This window comes from Vicia villosa, linkage group LG6 (genome assembly GCF_029867415.1).
Source record: "Vicia villosa cultivar HV-30 ecotype Madison, WI linkage group LG6, Vvil1.0, whole genome shotgun sequence".
Lineage (NCBI taxonomy): Eukaryota > Viridiplantae > Streptophyta > Magnoliopsida > Fabales > Fabaceae > Vicia > Vicia villosa.
This window is the reverse complement of record NC_081185.1, coordinates 162831134-162848853: the sequence shown is the minus strand read 5'-3', so window position 1 is coordinate 162848853 and position 17720 is coordinate 162831134. Positions and strand designations below refer to the sequence as shown.

At 35.3% G+C, this 17720-nt stretch overlaps 1 protein-coding gene across 1 annotated transcript; it reads left to right on the top strand.

Annotated features, from left to right (window-relative positions):
* The first annotated feature begins 14450 nt into the window (after positions 1 to 14450).
* LOC131610927 (2-Cys peroxiredoxin BAS1, chloroplastic) lies at positions 14451 to 17080 on the top strand. Its single transcript, XM_058883015.1, has 7 exons — positions 14451 to 14718; positions 15124 to 15198; positions 15273 to 15354; positions 15435 to 15514; positions 16136 to 16261; positions 16452 to 16565; positions 16692 to 17080. Exons 1-7 carry the CDS (start codon positions 14521 to 14523, stop codon positions 16806 to 16808), a joined length of 792 nt encoding a protein of 263 aa, XP_058738998.1. The 5' UTR covers positions 14451 to 14520; the 3' UTR covers positions 16809 to 17080.
* The last annotated feature ends 640 nt before the right edge of the window (positions 17081 to 17720 follow it).

Sequence of the window (17720 nt, the reverse complement as noted above, 5' to 3'; positions counted from 1 at the left end):
TTTGCTGACGTCTTTTTGGGACACCTTCCAGAAGCTGTAACTCAACCCAAACAACATAAAAATGTTCAATAGTTCTTTGACAGGGTTATCTGGCAAACAAGTACAAATAATAAGCCACATAATCTTGGAAACCACACACGGCGAAGGAGCAGACACCAAAGCAATTGACGTCATTTACCTCATTATTGACGCCCTGTCACCATACAATATCATTTTGAGGCGACCGACTATCAACGCCCTGGGAGTAGTCGGGCTATATACAATTCTGCCTGAGGAACTTAGATTCTCCAAGATAACTAAACTCTCACCTAAAGGACTTAGTCTCTCTTCGGGTGGAACCAGACTCAAGGGTCACACTTGAGAGGCCCGACAAATATCTAACTTGAGAGACTTGATCAAAAGTCTTTCTTGAAGACTCGATGGAAGTCCCATCTAAGAAGGTCAAATGCTTTTCCTGGGGGACTTATAGTCTCAAGCTGATAAAAGCTTCGACTAACAGAATATATCCTAAAAAATCCTAGGTCCTCGAGATACTCCTCTAAGCCTTGATCTAAAAAACACTTTGTCCTTGTGCTTGAGGGAATATGTAATGTTATATTTGCAGGAGGAATCTCCTAGGTCATGGCTAAAGGACACCCTAGGAGAGGTGAAGATAACATGTCACCTGAGGGGAGGTATCACGTCGTCCCTAAGTCCTTCCTTTCATCTAGTCGTGGAAAACATGAAAAAAAGATGTTTTTGGGGCAGAGAGAAATCAGGGTCAATAACTGACTCACGACTTCTTGGGAAATAGGGATTCAGCAGTCCACCATTGACTGAGGGGGCGGTGAACCTTCCCAAGAGAATCCTAGGCCCTAAAGACCTCTATAAATACATATCCCCTATAGGAGGAAGGAAAAAATCTTAAGTCATACAGATCATTACACCCCAAAGCATAATGAATGATCATAACACAATGATCACACCTTTCATCAACTTATACCTAATCATATCACCATCCGCATAGCATATCACCTCACATGAGCAGGACTCCTAAAACCAGTGTAAAACACTACCATACAAGGCTTCTCGCCATCATGGACAAACCCTAACCACCATACAATATAATATACCTACTAAAGTCTCCAAGTCTCCCTGTCCTTATAAGGGAAACACGCACACTTATACTTTGTGACCAGTATAAAATGATTATGCAAAGTTTCACAAACATCAAGAGTAAAATTTAAATGATACTATTATTTATACTAGCTAATTTTGTGATAAATATCAAATTGGTAAGAAAACAAGGAATATAACGAACATTGTGCAAGTAAATATTGATACACCTAAATTAATTTAAATAAAAAATTAGCCCATAAAAAATAATTATCTATATAAAAGAAAAGTAATTATCTTTGGAACCAATTGTAGGCAGAATTTTTTTTCACTATTTCTAATTAAATTTAATTAAGCAATTTACGTTTCTGTATTGTTGCAAATTTGGCTGCTACACATAGCGATGCTGAGAATCCGAACTCGTTTAATTGTTTTTATATTTGTTATATTCTTTATTTATTTTTTTGAAACTTTACCTAAGCTAAGAAGTTTAATTATTTTCTCAATAGGGGAGATTAAATTATTTGATGAAAATGAAAGATGATTTACTTTGGTAAATTGTTAAATGCATTAAAAATGTTTTTACCCTTTAAAATTTATTTTTTAAGAGTCTACCTCTAAGTACGAATCAAGAAAATTTTATTTTCACTTAAAATTATATTTTTAAAAATTATTAGCATATTCTCAGACAATATTTCAAAACTCAGACCGACCTTCGTTACGGTAAAGACATTGGGTCTATGGTCAAATTGATGTATTGATTGGTCTCATGATTGCTAATTTGGTTTATACAAATAAAAACTACTCATACAATAAAATTGTTGACATAAATTTCATAATTATAAAATCTATAAAAAAAATTCTATAAAAATGTTCATGCAAAAAATAAAATTAATAAACTCATTAATATTATTTTTGCAAGATTTGTTTCATTTCAATAGAAAAAAATTAAACACATCTAAACTTAATACTTTAACGAAGAAGATGAAAGAACAAAATGAGAGAAGAGTCAACGGTGTAACAATATAGATATATTTTCTACCATAGTTCTAAATTGATGGAGAGAATTGAAGGTTTGAGTTTGAGGAAGATTGAAGAATTATAGGTGTTAATGGTCCTCATGAAAGTAATGAAATAGTGTTTTTTTAGGTTTCAAAAGATTTTTTAAAAGTAGGGAAGAAGAATTTTTTTCTAACTCTCCACCCAAAACGACGTTATTTTGATGCGTTAAAAAAATAAACATAAAAAGATTAGCATGTTGGTTCAAAAAACTCACCGGTTCACAGGTCTGATCGGCAAAACGATAAAGTCATATAAATTTTCTCTGGGAGTATTTCAACTACGAACCTAAAACTCACCGGTTCACAAGTCTAATCGGTGAGCTGATCGACCATTTTGGACCAAACTTTAAAACATCAGTCTTAGGAGGAGTCTGTTGACCCAATCCCCTATCATCTTTTAATTGTTAAACCAATAATGATTTGAAGAAAATGCTCTTAAATTTGATTTTAATGATAAGACAATATAAAAGAACAATTTTATCATCTAACATTTGGTACATGTGTTAAAACTTTTTTTTTTTGAATAAACATGTGTTAAAACTTTTAAATATACATAGTAATGTATTTCTACAATTCATCATCGAGTGTAATAGCTGAATCATAAAGATTTCATCTCAATACAAGTGAACATTTAAGCATTTTAGTGCTGCGCTTAATTGTGACAACCTTTAAGGGTGCGTCTTAATGACTTTCTTTGATATTATCCTTGATTGCAACAACCTTTAGGGACACGTCTTAATGACTCACAATGGTACTTATTAATTAATAGATGCTATCAACACCACCGTCTGGTCATGGTATTCAATCTATTAGCTGATTCCTCAAGTCAACTCCATGTTATCAAACCGTTGACTTGAAACTACTCGAGCTATCAAATCGAAAATGTTTAAATCAGCCAACACAATTTAAATCCTTTTTTTGGGTGTGTTTTTCTGACATTCAATGGCACGAAGAGAAGTTCTAAGGATCTAATCCCTAAAACCTTAGTATAAAAAGTTAACGAAAGTCTCATATTTAGATATACACTATATAACTCTAAATACCTATTACTTTCGACCGTCACTAACTTGAGCGTCAACGTTTATAAGTATCCCGCCGTTAGAACCAAATATCAAGATGTTAGATTTTCTACAAAATCTACTATCAGATCTTGATTCACTCCCCCATATATGAACTAATTAGGTCTTTCCAAGATCATATATAGTTACACAACATTAATTTTGTCATTTCATAATAATATAACCAAGTATCTAAGATGTTAGATTTTCTATAAAATTTACTATCACATATTGATTCAGTAAGTCTTTCTAATATCGAATATAGTTACACAATGTTAATTTTGACATTTCTTAATAACATCAAAATGTAAGTCATAAATTAATATAAAATTTTTGGAGAATTTCTTTGTTGACCCCAGCGAAATTCCAAAGTTGCCCCTGCTTCAGAGAGGTATCTCCGAAGTAATTTTTTAAAAATTTTTTTCCAGACTTCGAAAGTGCACTTCCGAAAACACTAAATGGGAGATGTTTTCGGAGATGCATTTCCGTTCCGAAAACACCTTTTTCACATTTTTGGGAGTTTTCGGAAGTGCACTTCCGAAATATGCAGAAATTGTATTTTTTTTATGTTTTTCTAAACAACGTTTAGTCCCGTATTTTTAATTAAACGAAAACACGCACTATAAATAAAATATAACCCAAATAAAATAAGCGACATATCAACATAAAATACTAATATTATATATACAAGCCGAATAAAATACTAATAGTGTGCGTAAATGTACGTAAATGTCAAGAAATACAACCTGAATACAATAAAGTCAACAAAAAATAAACCGGAACCCGCTAATGGATATGGCTAACCCTAACTCCCTGGGACCTCTTCTGCCTCCTATATGCCGCCGCACCGCCCGCATCACTGACCATCCTCTCCACCACGGTGTTGAAAGTATTTGTGGGTAAATATTTTCGGTAATATATCGTATCCACAGGGATTGGTTAATATCAGTGCCGTTCTATAGTTAATTATTTTGAGTTAGAAAAATTAATTGAATTTATTTTATGATTATGATACTATCAAATTTAAACAATAATTTAAATGCAAATAATGAACGTTTGTTAACGATTAAGGAGATATATTGAGCTTTAGGGTTCATCAACCTATTCCTATACAACTTATCAATTAATTCACAATTGAACAATCATTTGAATTACTATCTTCACTTATCCTCAAATATGATTCCATGTCTGCAAATCAAATTAGATAAACTTTTACCGGTATGAGATTCGATCTCTCCAAATATCAATGTCGATAATAGTAATAAGGAACGATAATTATGAAAACTCAATCACAATTCCATCTCTGCAAATTGAGATTGAATCAATATAGTAACCTAGGGCAAAAGTTAAAATCCTTTCTTTCGATCAAAGATTCAACAATGGTGTAAAGTAAAAACAAGGTTTCTTATTGATGATAAATTCAAACAATTGTTCATAGGAAATAATTAATGGCATTGCATATTCATAGGTTAACTACTACCTTAAACTCAACAAGAGGAATTTAGCTCTCCATAGACATGAAGAACACACAAGAATTAATGGAGGGATTCATCTTCATCAATGGAATGTCTTCGATTGGTAAAGAATTGACCTTCAATTGTTGTTCTTGACTGCAAACTCAAAATGCTCTCCTAATTTCGCTCACAAAAGATATGTTTTTCACTTGGAAGCTAGGGCTTTTATTTATAAGTTTTGGGCTTTTAACGCCGAGGCCGCGGCGCGGTAACGGAGGTGCGCGGCGCGATCAGAAACAGAGACTTTGGCGCGGCGCTGGCTAGAACTCCCGCGGCGCGCCCTTGTCAAACTTCATCTTTTTGCTTTGCCTTTGAGACTTCCAGCTTCCTTTCCTCTTCATGTTTTTCTAAAGCTCCAGTTCAGCTCTAAACCTGCATCAATAATACCCACAAGTGATTCGATTTGCTTTACTGATCCGCTGTCGCACGCGGGTCAAAAACGAGTAAAATTGCAAACTGTAGTAACAACGGTAACGGTAACTTGTGTATCGTCTCTCAAGGACTCTTGATTTTTATTAACTAAAAGCTAAATCGATTAAGGGGGGGTTGGTTTGGTGGTCGAATTACAGAAAAAGCGCTTAAAATAAGTGATTCTGAAAATAAGCTGTTTTGAAATAAGTGATTAAAATGCAAACGAATTCACTGTTTCGGGTTCTACTTATCATCGATTGATACAACTACGATCTCTATCCTATTTGAACACAATATCATTCAACAAGCGTGATCGACATCGTAAGATATATATCCCTATTGCCGGATTAAGCATACGGTTAAAGATATCGCAATTCAACGGTTAAGCAGAGTCGAATTGCGATCAAAATTCAAGAACATGTATCAATCCAAATTAAATCAACAATATTATAAGAAAATCGAATTAAGCAAACAATGATCATATAATATTATTGAAAGGAATAGAAATCTAATTGTAGTTATAACAAACTCAAAGCATTGAACCTGAATACAGTAAATCCGTCCGGATGGTTTAGTTCTCCATAGCAAATCGTGAAAAGCTCTCTAAAATTCGTGAATGGAAGATGATTCGTACAGTAACTCGGCTGCTACCCTAAGGGGAAAGCCACGACCCGTTTTACAATCCAACTGGGTCAAACATACGACCCAGGCCCAAAACCAATTAACCCGAAACTTAACTAAAACTAGTGCTGCAACTTCAACGAATATTCTGGCCCTTCTACAGTCCGATTCTGACTTTGACTCCAACATAAGAATTGTAGCTCTTTCTCTTAGCTTTCCGGCGATTATTAGAACGCCTCAATCGGACTCCTGGAACTCCATATATGATCGTTTCCGTGCAGACTGTTATTGCTGAAAAATTAATACGAAAAACAAATAAGTGCAAAAATAAAATAAAATATAAAAACATATTAAAACATAAAAATAAATAAAACAAACCGAATAAATGCTTGAGTACAAACATGGAAGAACGTGCATAAAAATGCACTGATCATTTACACATGAACTGAACCTTTTCAGTTCAATTCTCACTAAAAACCTATGGATCTATCACAGTTTGCATTAGTTTAGAGAAGAAATCACTTATATTAACACATGAATTTACCATTAATTTACTCCTAACAAACTCTCCCCAACTTAGAGCTTTGTTTGTCCCTAAACAAAATTACTTACCTCCAACAAATCATACCAACAGTCATGTAACAAGTTTTTCAAAAATGTTTCTCAAGTGGTTCAATTTAGTAACCAAGTCAAAATACTCCTCCTCTTCCTGCAAACTCAGAACATACACATGAAACAAATTTTGAAAGCAAATTACCTCCAAAAGTTCAAAACACTATACAATTGTAATTGAATCAGCACTAATCACTCTCATCAAAAAGTATGATGAATAAAAGAGGGATTAAACACTCATCCAATCAATTAAATCAACAAAGATCCATATCATACGTTCACCAAATTGTTAGCATCAAGTCTTGTGGAATCTGAGAATCAGAAGGTCTTTCTAAGGTTGTAATGTGGTTTAGATTCAAAGAAAAGAAGATAATCAAGGGTTGTTCCTAATCTAGGGAAGCATCCGAATCATAACTCATTCCTCCTTCTCTATAACTTTTGCTTTCTCACCCGATCATCTTTTCTCATTCGTAGCTCGGTTTTTCTTTTTCTCTCTTTTTTTTCCAACAACCGTTATATTCAAACGTTGTTCTTCTTTTTTTATATATATATATATATATATATATATATTTTTCGAGCTACAAATTTCTTTTGTCCTTCACCGCTTACCACTTGTACTTACTTTTCTTCGGATTGTGATTCTCCCCAACTTGGAGATCAACCTGTACTTAGATTGTGTGAATGCTCCCCTACTTTCTAAGAAAGGTCAAAGAGAAAACACATCACCAAATTTTATGGTTGATGGTTTGAAACAAAACTTTTTTATTGAGATCAAAACTCACCAGGTATTTTCCTTGGTGCATATTATGATGCTTATCTTGACCTCAGGCTCAAAGAATGGTTAGCAAAGGATCACACTTTCACAGAAGAAAATAAGTTTTACGTTGGAATTGGTTAAAAGAACTCTCAGATTCAAACAAGTGCCTAAATCACTTTCACAGATTTCCACAAACGATGCAACAAACGGTTTAGCATGATACAAACAAGTCAAAACAATTGATGGTCTCCTGCATATAGTAAACAATGGAAGGTTTTCCTCACAATGGTTAAGGCTAAACCGATCCAGTAAAATAGTGTACCATAAAGAACTTCTGTCAGTATTTACTAACAACCTATGTTTCATGCACATACTAGGAGTTTGAGTTTGAAAATTCATACCTGACTTGTCACTTATTGAAAAAGAAAGTGAAACTCAATTTTAAAAATTCACTCATTACCACTTTCACGCATGTTGCTCCATTGTTGGTACTTTGCTTGAGATTTTCATTATGCTGTGGAACTACTCATTCTAAACTGGGGATAAATAACAAACATAAAAGCATAAAATTGAAAAATGCAAAAAGAGTAAATCCACCCCCAAACTTGAACTAAACATTGACCTCAATGTTTCAGAACATGCCCGAGAGGGTTGACTCACAAAGGGTATTGCCATATAAATTGCTTCTTCCTAGCTTTCACCAGAAAGGTCCCTTTATTATTTCCTGAAATAAAAATAAATAAAACAAAATAAAACATTAGAAGTGTGGGTTACCTCCCACGAAGTGCCTCGTTTAACGTCACATAGCTTGACGGTTCATGGTTGAATCATCAACCATTGTCTCTTTTCCTTGGTACTTTTCTTACCAATGTGAAACCCCAAAAGTATTTAAAGTTTGCATGTTTGGTTTCTTCATCCTTAATTCTTATCACTTCAACTCGCAATCTCTCTTCCTTCATTTGTTTTTTCCTCTCCTCAAGAGAGATAACCTCCTTATCCGTTAATTTCTTCGTCGGTGAGAACCTATCCTTGATGAATTTGACAAATTTTGGCTTTAACTCTAAACCGTCTAAAAATGGGATGGTGATTTGTAAACGGCTAAACATTTCCATTGGCCGAAAGTAATGACTCACATTCTCTTCTTTATTAGGAACTTGTAGAGGAAGTAATTCCAATGAGAGTTTATGCTCCTTTGCATTACTACTCTTCTTCAACTCTAAGTCCACCATATTCTCTTTTGAAAAAGTTTCAACTTTTGAAGTTTCTAACTCATTCACGACTCCTTTGATTATATCCTCTTTTTTTGTTCCTTCGACTAACACATCATCTACCTTTTTAGGAGGTCTTGGATAAGGTAGCTTCATTGAGGGCTCATACTCAACTTCTATATCTTTCTTGACGTTTACATACTCTATATTATCCTTTTCAACAACCTCTTCCTTGTCATCGACTTTGTTTTCCACTTCCTCATCAATCACTTTTACACTCCTTATAGAAGTAGCATTGCAGGTTTCTACACAAGTCATAGGGTTTTGAAAAGTTGAGACTTGACTTACGTTTTGCTCGGTGAAGAATTTGGTAAGTTGAACATCTTGCGTTTCCCGGTTTTGTTGAATGGCTAAAGAGAATTGCATGAATTGATTCATGGTTTCCTCTAACTCAGTGGGTCCTCTTTGATAACCTTGATTATAGTGTGAAAACCCTTGTTGTTGGTATTCATGGTTAGCCATATGATACTCCATCGCATCTTCCGGTGTGCACCATCCGATATCATGAAACTCATTAACTTGAGGTGTGAACTGTGACACACTTTGAAGGAGATACTCCATTTGTCGAGTTAGGGTCTCGTTTTGAGCATGAATCGCAACATTTAGATTTGGGTCCCACATTCCGAAAAATAAAAATCTACAAAACTAGCACACAAGTGAAATAACAAGATAAAAAAAATAATAAAAAAATCAAAACTAAAAAGACTATTGCAATAACAAAATCTAAAATAAAGTAATTAACTAAAAATCTAAAATAAAGGAGCTAAACAAACAAAAAAAATATTTAAAATAGAGTAACTAACTAAAAATCTAAAATTAAGTAGCTAAACAAAAATTCTAAAATTAAGAAACTAAACAAAAAAATCTAAAAGTAAGTACTAAAAAAAAAATCTAAAATTAAGGACTAAACAAAAATTCTAAACTTAAGTAAATAACTAAAAAAATCTAAAATTAAGTAAATAACTAAAAATAGTAGTGTATGTTCCTCTCCTAGCGGTCCTCTCGATCTCGGGATCAAAAAGAAGTTGATCGCTGAAAACTTTGTTGTGCATACACTAAATCTGCAAAAACTAGCAAACACGTGCAACAACCAAAAAAAAAACTCAAAAAAAAAACTATTGCAATGCGAGCAATATTGACACCAATCCCCGGCAACGGCGCCAATTTGTTGAAAGTATTTGTGAGTAAATATTTTCGGTAATATATCGTATCCACAGGGATTGGTTAATATCACTGCCGTTCTATAGTTAATTATTTTGAGTTAGAAAAAGTAATTGAATTTATTTTATGATTATGATACTATCAAATTTAAACAATAATTTAAATGCAAATAATGAACGTTTGTTAACGATTAAGGAGATATATTAAGCTTTAGGGTTCATCAACCTATTCCTATACAACTTATCAATTAATTCACAATTGAACAATCATTTGAATTACTATCTTCACTTATCCTCAAATATGATTCCATGTCTGCAAATCAAATTAGATAAACTTTTACCGGTATGAGATTCGATCTCTCCAAATATCAATATCGATAATAGTAATAAGGAACGATAATTATGAAAACTCAATCACAATTCCATCTCTGCAAATTGAGATTGAATCAATATAGTAACCTAGGGCAAAAGTTAAAATCCTTTCTTTCGATCAAAGATTCAACAATGGTGTAAAGTAAAAACAAGGTTTCTTATTGATAATAAATTCAAACAATTGTTCATAGGAAATAATTAATGGCATTGCATATTCATAGGTTAACTACTACCTTAAACTCAACAAGAGGAATTTAGCTCTCCATAGACATGAAGAACACACAAGAATTAATGGAGGGATTCATCTTCATCAATGGAATGTCTTCGATTGGTAAAGAATTGGCCTTCAATTGTTGTTCTTGACTGCAAACTCAGAATGCTCTCCTAATTTCGCTCACAAAAGATTTGTTTTTCACTTGGAAGCTAGGGCTTTTATTTATAAGTTTTGGGATTTTAACGCCGAGGCCGCGGCGCGGTAACGGAGGTGCGCGGCGCGATCAGAAACAGAGACTTTGGCGCGGCGCTGGCTAGAACTCCCGCGGCGCGCCCTTGTCAAACTTCATCTTTTTGCTTTGCCTTTGAGACTTCCAGCTTCCTTTCCTCTTCATGTTTTCCTAAAGCTCCAGTTCAGCTCTAAACCTGCATCAATAATACCCACAAGTGATTCGATTTGCTTTACACATGAACTTAACCTTTTCAGTTCAATTCTCACTAAAAACCTATGGATCTATCACAATTTGCATTAGTTTAGAGAAGAAATCACTTATATTAACACATGAATTTACCATTAATTTACTCCTAACACACGGCAACTGCTTCTGGACCGCCCTGATCAATGATACCTCGCTCCAACGCGTCCCGCCCAAGCATATCTATCCGCTGGCATATGGGCAGGAGATCAATGGCATGGTCATCCTTGGCCTGCTGGTTCTCCAGGATCTCTTCGTATGCTGGCCTAGGAGCGTCGGGAGCGTCGGGTGTCATCAGAGGATGTGACACCCGATAGAACCATGTCACGTACCCCTCTACGCAGCGTCTGTACTCCTCCGGGACCAAATGATGTGCCCAATCCTCAAATACGGCAGTGAGCTCCACTCGGGTAATTGTGTCGGGAGCAGCCTCAAAGGGTGACCTCGGTATCAGCTGCACACGTCCAAACTGCCGCATGCACCACTCAAGGAGATACGTCACCATGGTGTTGGCCCCGCATGCCAACCATCCAGAGTATAACGCGATGCGAGCAAAGGGGACAACAACAGTGTAGTCACTGAATGGCCTCCAACGAATGTCATCGTGAGTTGTGCGGTCGAGGTACCCGCGATATGGTTCCACTGTATTGTTCCCCCTTTGGAGAACATAGCGTGCGACCCTGGGCATGGCGTCATCGTACGCAGGATCAATGGCGAAGCCATAGATGCGGGGGAAGTAGGAGATGATCCAGCCCTGAAACACAAACACGATAATGTATTAAAAATAAATACGAACCATAAATAAATGTGAAACAATTAAAATGAAACGTACCGTCAGGAGTGTGGCAGATCCGGTCAACTGCCTGGTCCTCCAGTTGGAGGCTTCATTAAGCTTCTAGTATAGGTATACCAGAATAGCTGACCCTAGTTCCATTGGTGAATGATAGTGAGGTCCATGAAGTAGCATAGGTAGGTCACGTCGACGTAGGTTACACTCTTGTCCACAAAGAGTGCAGTGCCTACCAGGAACATGAACCAGTATCAGAGAGCACATGCACGATGATACTCCGTAAATAGGTCGTTACCCGTCTCCTCGTACTCGGCCGCCGCCACTAGGTGGTTCTCATACAGCTCTTTCAAGCTGGAGAACCGGATATGGGCCCCATTTGTCGTCTTGCACTCAAACTAGGCCATGTATGGGTCCATACCCAGATAGATCCCCATCCACTCGATCGCCTCGACCCTCTAGATCCGGGAATGATTCAACAACATCCCCCTAATCGGCAAGTGGAGAAGACAATGCACATCGTGCAAGGTGATCGTCAACTGCCCAACAGGTAAGTGGAAAGAAGACGTCTCCCGATGCCACCGCTCCACGAAAGCCCCATGCATGCCGTGGCTGATGGTGGTATACCTGGTCATGCACAACCCACATAGACCGGAAGCCCGCACCACATCATTAAACCACTGCGCCTCTAGTTTAAAGAGAACAAAAATCTTCCGCGCATGGTTCACCATTTTTAGATTCGGCCTTTCCTGTTACAACAAAAACAAATAAAAAATATTGTTAATTAGACCGTGAAGAAATTGTGAAATAAAAAGCTAAATAAAAAAGGTTATAAAAAATATCTCTCCCTCCCAGACATGTCGAGCGACGTGCTCGTGGTAGGAAATTAGCACGAAAGTGTCCCTAGGACCCCCCCGGGTAGCCCTCCTTCTCCTCCTCCCCGTGCGGAAGGTCAACATCAGGCGTCTCCTCCCCCGCCTCCTGGTATCTCACCTACTCCTCCCGTACCTCCTCCTGACGGGAAGAAGACACCCGAACCAGCCGACTCCTCGATCTAGAAGAGGAACCATCCTCGTCCATCTGCACGGGTACTCGCACTCTACCCCGTCCCTGCGTCGATGCCAGCTACGCCACCCGCTCGCGTCTAGCCGACACTGTCTGTGTCTCTCTCCCCTGTCTGATACGTGCTGGGTTGCCTTCCATTTTCCTGAGAAAATTGAAAGCCATTAGAATGCGAAACACTCAAGAAAATAAAAAAAAAACAACTCTGGGTATATTTCGGAAGTGCATTTCCGAAAATGGTCAGGGAGGTGTTTTCGGAAATGCACTTCCGAAACCCCCTGCGAACACCATTTTTGCAGCAACCCATTTCCTCCCTAAATGCTTCAAAATTATATTTTTACTAACTAAACACACACATTGAAGTATAATAACTAAACCCTATAACATTTTACTAATTTCGAACAACCCTAAAATGCATTTCAATCCTATAGTTGAAGGATTTAAAATTTTCAAATTGGAAGCTTTGAAACTTGAAGTTTGAGTGGTCTTTAAAGGTTGTAGAGCAACTTTGGAAAGCAAATTCGTGTAGTAGGATGGATAAATGGAAGGATTTTGTGAAAATTTTGAGTTTTAGGGTAAAAATGAAAATGGGGGGAGCTGTTTTGTTTAAACAACAACGCATTTTTTCGGAAGTGCATCTCCGAAGTGGTGTTTTCAGAAATGTATTTCCGAAATATTATTTTTTCTTAAAAAAAAGTTGATTTCGGAAACGTACTTTTGAAATCACTCTTTTTTCCAACTTTGAAAATACATTTCCGAAGTATAGGGGCATTATGGAAATTCGCCACGGGTGACCAAGAAGGTAGGGGATCAATAAAAAAATTCTCAAAATAGGTGTTAATGGGTAGGGATGCTCATGGACGGTTTTTGTCCATAACCAATTCATATTCATATATTATCCATTTGGTATAACCGGATTTTAAAACCAATTTTCATTACCGGATTTATTTTTCAAAACCGGTTATAAACCGGTTATATCCATGACCAAATTTTATAACCGGTTTTAAATTTAAAAATTTCATTTTTAAAATTTAATTTTAAATTAAGTTATTAAAATATTTTTTTTTAGAAAATCGACTTTTCATATTTTTTTAAAGACACGATTTTTCAAAAAAACTCGATTTTTTCAAAATACTCGATTTTTTGTTTTTACGAAAAAAAACTCAATTTTTTCGTGTTTCCGAAAAAAAACTCAATTTTTTTGTGTTTCCGAAAAAACTAGGTTTTTTTTATTTTTCAAAAAAACTCGATTATTTCGTTTTTTCAAAAAAAACTCGATTTTTCATTTTTTCAGAAAAAACTCGTTCTTTCATATTTCTGAAAAACTCAATTTTTCATTTTTTCGAAAAAAACTGGATTTATCATTTATTTTAGAAAAACTCAATTTTTTCGTATTTCCAAAAAACTGAATTTATTCGTATTTCCAAACAACTCGATTTTTTAGTATTTCTGAAAAACTCGATTTTTTCGTATTTAAAAAAAACTCGATTTTTCAATTTTTTAAAAAAACTCGATTTTTCGTATTTCCGAAAAACTTGTTTTTTTGGTATTTTCAGAAAATTCGATTTTTTCGAAGTTTCGAAAAACTCGATTTTTCATTTTTATGTTTTTTTTTCTTTCTGCAAAATATTTTAAAAATTTATATTTTTTCGTGATTTAAAAATAATAGACCAATTAAATTTTTATGTTGGATATGGATATCCAAAATATGGATTTGGTTAAAACCATATTAATAATATATCCAAAATATGGATCTGGTTAAAACCATATTGGTAATTAACCAGTTTTTAATAACCGGATATGGATATGGATAAATCTATTAACCGGTTTATTTGAACATCCCTCCTAATGGGGGAGGTAAACTGGACTAGATACATATTTTTTATTTATTGAAACTACACAATTTTTTTAATTAATATAAACATTTATTTATTTATAATATAGACAAAAGTAGCATATCTCATATTTGAGGTGAAGTGTACATATACACTTTATTTCTATCCCCCTATCTCTATCTTCCATTTCCTTCCACCTCACACTCCGCCTCTCATTCATGGCTTGCTCAGCTCCTTCTGCTTCTCTCCTATCTCCAAACCCTAACACACTCTTCTCTCCCAAATTCTCTTCTCCGCGTCTCTCTTCTCTCTCCATCCCCAATGCCTCCAATTCACTCCCCAAACTACGCACCTCCCTCCCTCTTTCCATCAACCGCACATCCTCCTCCCGCCGCAGTTTCGCCGTTAGGGCTTCTGTATGTTCTTCAACAACCTCTCTTTACTTCAATCTTCACGGTTACTAGTTCGAAGTTGTTTTATTTTTGTTATTGTTTGTTTGAATTTTTGGTTATTATGATTTATGGTTTCAGAAGATTCATGTGTGTGGTTATGGTTAAATTTCTGTTTGCCGCATTGTTAAGCTTGTTAGTTAATAGATATGATAGTTACTGTTGCAGTGAAATACAATTTTGTTGTATCCATTGTAAACTTTGTTATTAGAATTTGAATGGTTTAAAACCAGATGCACAATTAGGCATTCATGACCTATGTAGCACCGACCCCTCTAGAAAAAAAAGTGTATCATTAGTGTCTGTGTCTGACACCGACACTTGTGGTTACGTTTGATTTGTGAATTAATTATTTTTTGTTTTTGTATAAAGAGTGAATTACCATTAGTTGGGAACTCAGCGCCGGATTTTGAAGCTGAAGCTGTTTTCGATCAGGAGTTTATCAAGGTAGATGGACTGTTTCTTGTGAAGTGTTTTCATTTGTAATTTATTTATCTTTGACTAAAGCAATGTCTTTTCAGGTCAAACTATCTGAATATATTGGGAAGAAATATGTTATCCTCTTTTTCTACCCATTGGATTTCACATTTGTTTGTCCCACTGGTTAGTTGATTTTGTCGTAAACTATATAATAGATGCCAAATCTTCTCTTTTTTATTCTAATGTCTGTTACTTCTTTACAGAAATCACTGCTTTCAGTGACCGCCATGCAGAGTTTGCAGAACTTAATACCGAGATATTGGGTGTTTCAGTTGACAGTGTGGTTAGTTTGGACTTTATTTTTAACAATGATTTCTGCTGCTGTTAGCTCCTATATCGATTTTTCCCCATACATTTCTTTATATGAAATTGTTTGATTCATGTTGCCCACTCTATTTAGTGGACAAAGGTGTTGCTTGTTCTCTCTTTTTTCTTCATGATATGAATTTCTTCTGTTTGCCTGTGCATATAATTGTTACCAAAGAAAATGAAGGGTGTTCGATGACTTGACCCACATATTTTCTGCCTGTCCATAGTTCATGATTTGTTGCTTAGTTTAATAATTGGCAAATCTGCATATGGACTCCTTTTTAATTTTCCTCTGCAACTGGCTACATGTGTATGTTAGACTAGGATTAAAGTCAAAATATCTGTTCTAAAATTCATTCAAACTCTTTTAATTGCAAATGTGTTTTCCTTGATTTTCGGACTACAGACGTAGTGTGATTCATAAGATTCAGAGGCTGTGCCTTGGCAGACTATGGCACAATTTTCTCACTAGGACATGCATGCATTCTGTTATGATGTACTATGTCTGCATGTTCTTAATTATCTTTTTATGTCCAATCCAAAGGCACTTCAAAAGTCTGCTTCTTGATTAGTAGCACTATTGTTTTTATTGTAGTTCTCGCACCTTGCATGGGTTCAAACAGATAGAAAGTCAGGTGGTCTTGGCGACTTGAACTATCCTTTGATTTCTGATGTCACCAAATCCATATCAAAATCTTATGGTGTTCTCATTCCTGATCAGGTAAGTTTTGACACTATGACCTAAACTGTGGCTATTAATTTTCTTCCTATTCAACGTCTTTCTTTTGTGGTTTAGTTTCAATATTTATCTGGAACGTGATATAGGAATAAGGTGCTGTGAGCTGTTGCCTTTTATTCCACTATTTTTGGATCTGTTACCGTGATTGAAAAAAATATTTCCAATGATTTAGGGGATAGCATTGAGAGGATTGTTCATTATTGACAAGGAAGGGGTTATTCAACATTCTACCATCAACAATCTCGGAATTGGAAGAAGTGTTGATGAGACAAAGAGAACTCTCCAGGTAATTGCATATCTAATATGCACCACATCAGGATTAACCACTTTTTAGTATATTTGTTTTTTTCTCCATTTTACCCTTCTATCCCTAAATAATATGTTTGACCCGGTTTATTTAATGGACTCGCAGGCTTTGCAGTATGTGCAGGAGAACCCAGATGAAGTTTGCCCTGCTGGGTGGAAGCCTGGTGAGAAGTCCATGAAACCAGACCCCAAGCTTAGCAAAGAGTACTTTTCTGCTGTGTAGAATGGCTAATAGTAAATTGCTATGAGTATCAACTACTCATCTGTATCATTTGGGATGTAAAAGGATTTTGTTTTATGTAATTCTAGCCATTTTAAATTATGAGGTCGATGGGCTTAGGCTCGTGTAATCACACAATAATAAAAATTATGAGGTCCAAAAGTGTGTGGTTACAGAAGCATGCTTGCGTACCTTGATTTTGGAGTGATTTATGAATTAATGTATTATTTGTATATCATGTATGTGTATGAATAATACTTTCATTTATAATGAAACTTTAACTGTTGCTGCTCTGTGGTTTAATTAAGCAATGAGGTATTTCACCTAAAGAAATAGTAGTACAAAACTAATTTTAGGTGCATTAAAAATGCTGCTACTGCTTTCAGTTATGATGTAAGTATGAGTAATGTGATTTGGTTCGGTGACACACTTACTCACCTCGACCTAAAATTGATTGATAGGATGATTTGTAATTAATTTAATGAATTAGCAATTTGAGCAGTTCGATCTCAAATTTGCAGATAAGATTATCTCAAATTGATTTGGTTTAATGAATTAGCAATTTGAGCAGTTCGATCTCAATTCAGTTCATTTATATACGAGTTATATTTCTTTCATAAATACAATATTTCACTCATTCATGGTTTGAGATTCACCCTTGCATCTAACATAAGTGTGAGAGGTAAGTTTCACATGAAACATTGACTCAGTTGTTGTTTCTAACACATTCTCAAATGTTTAATTTCTAATCCATCAATGAAACAAGTTTTTGCTGGATGGAATCCATTGAAATTAGGCTCTTTGGTTTCCCAATGATCTCAAGGAACATCCTATTAATTATAAATTATTTGAACTTGCTATGAGATTAATTTTAACCACTCTTAAACTATTGAGCCCATTTGTTATAGTTTTTGA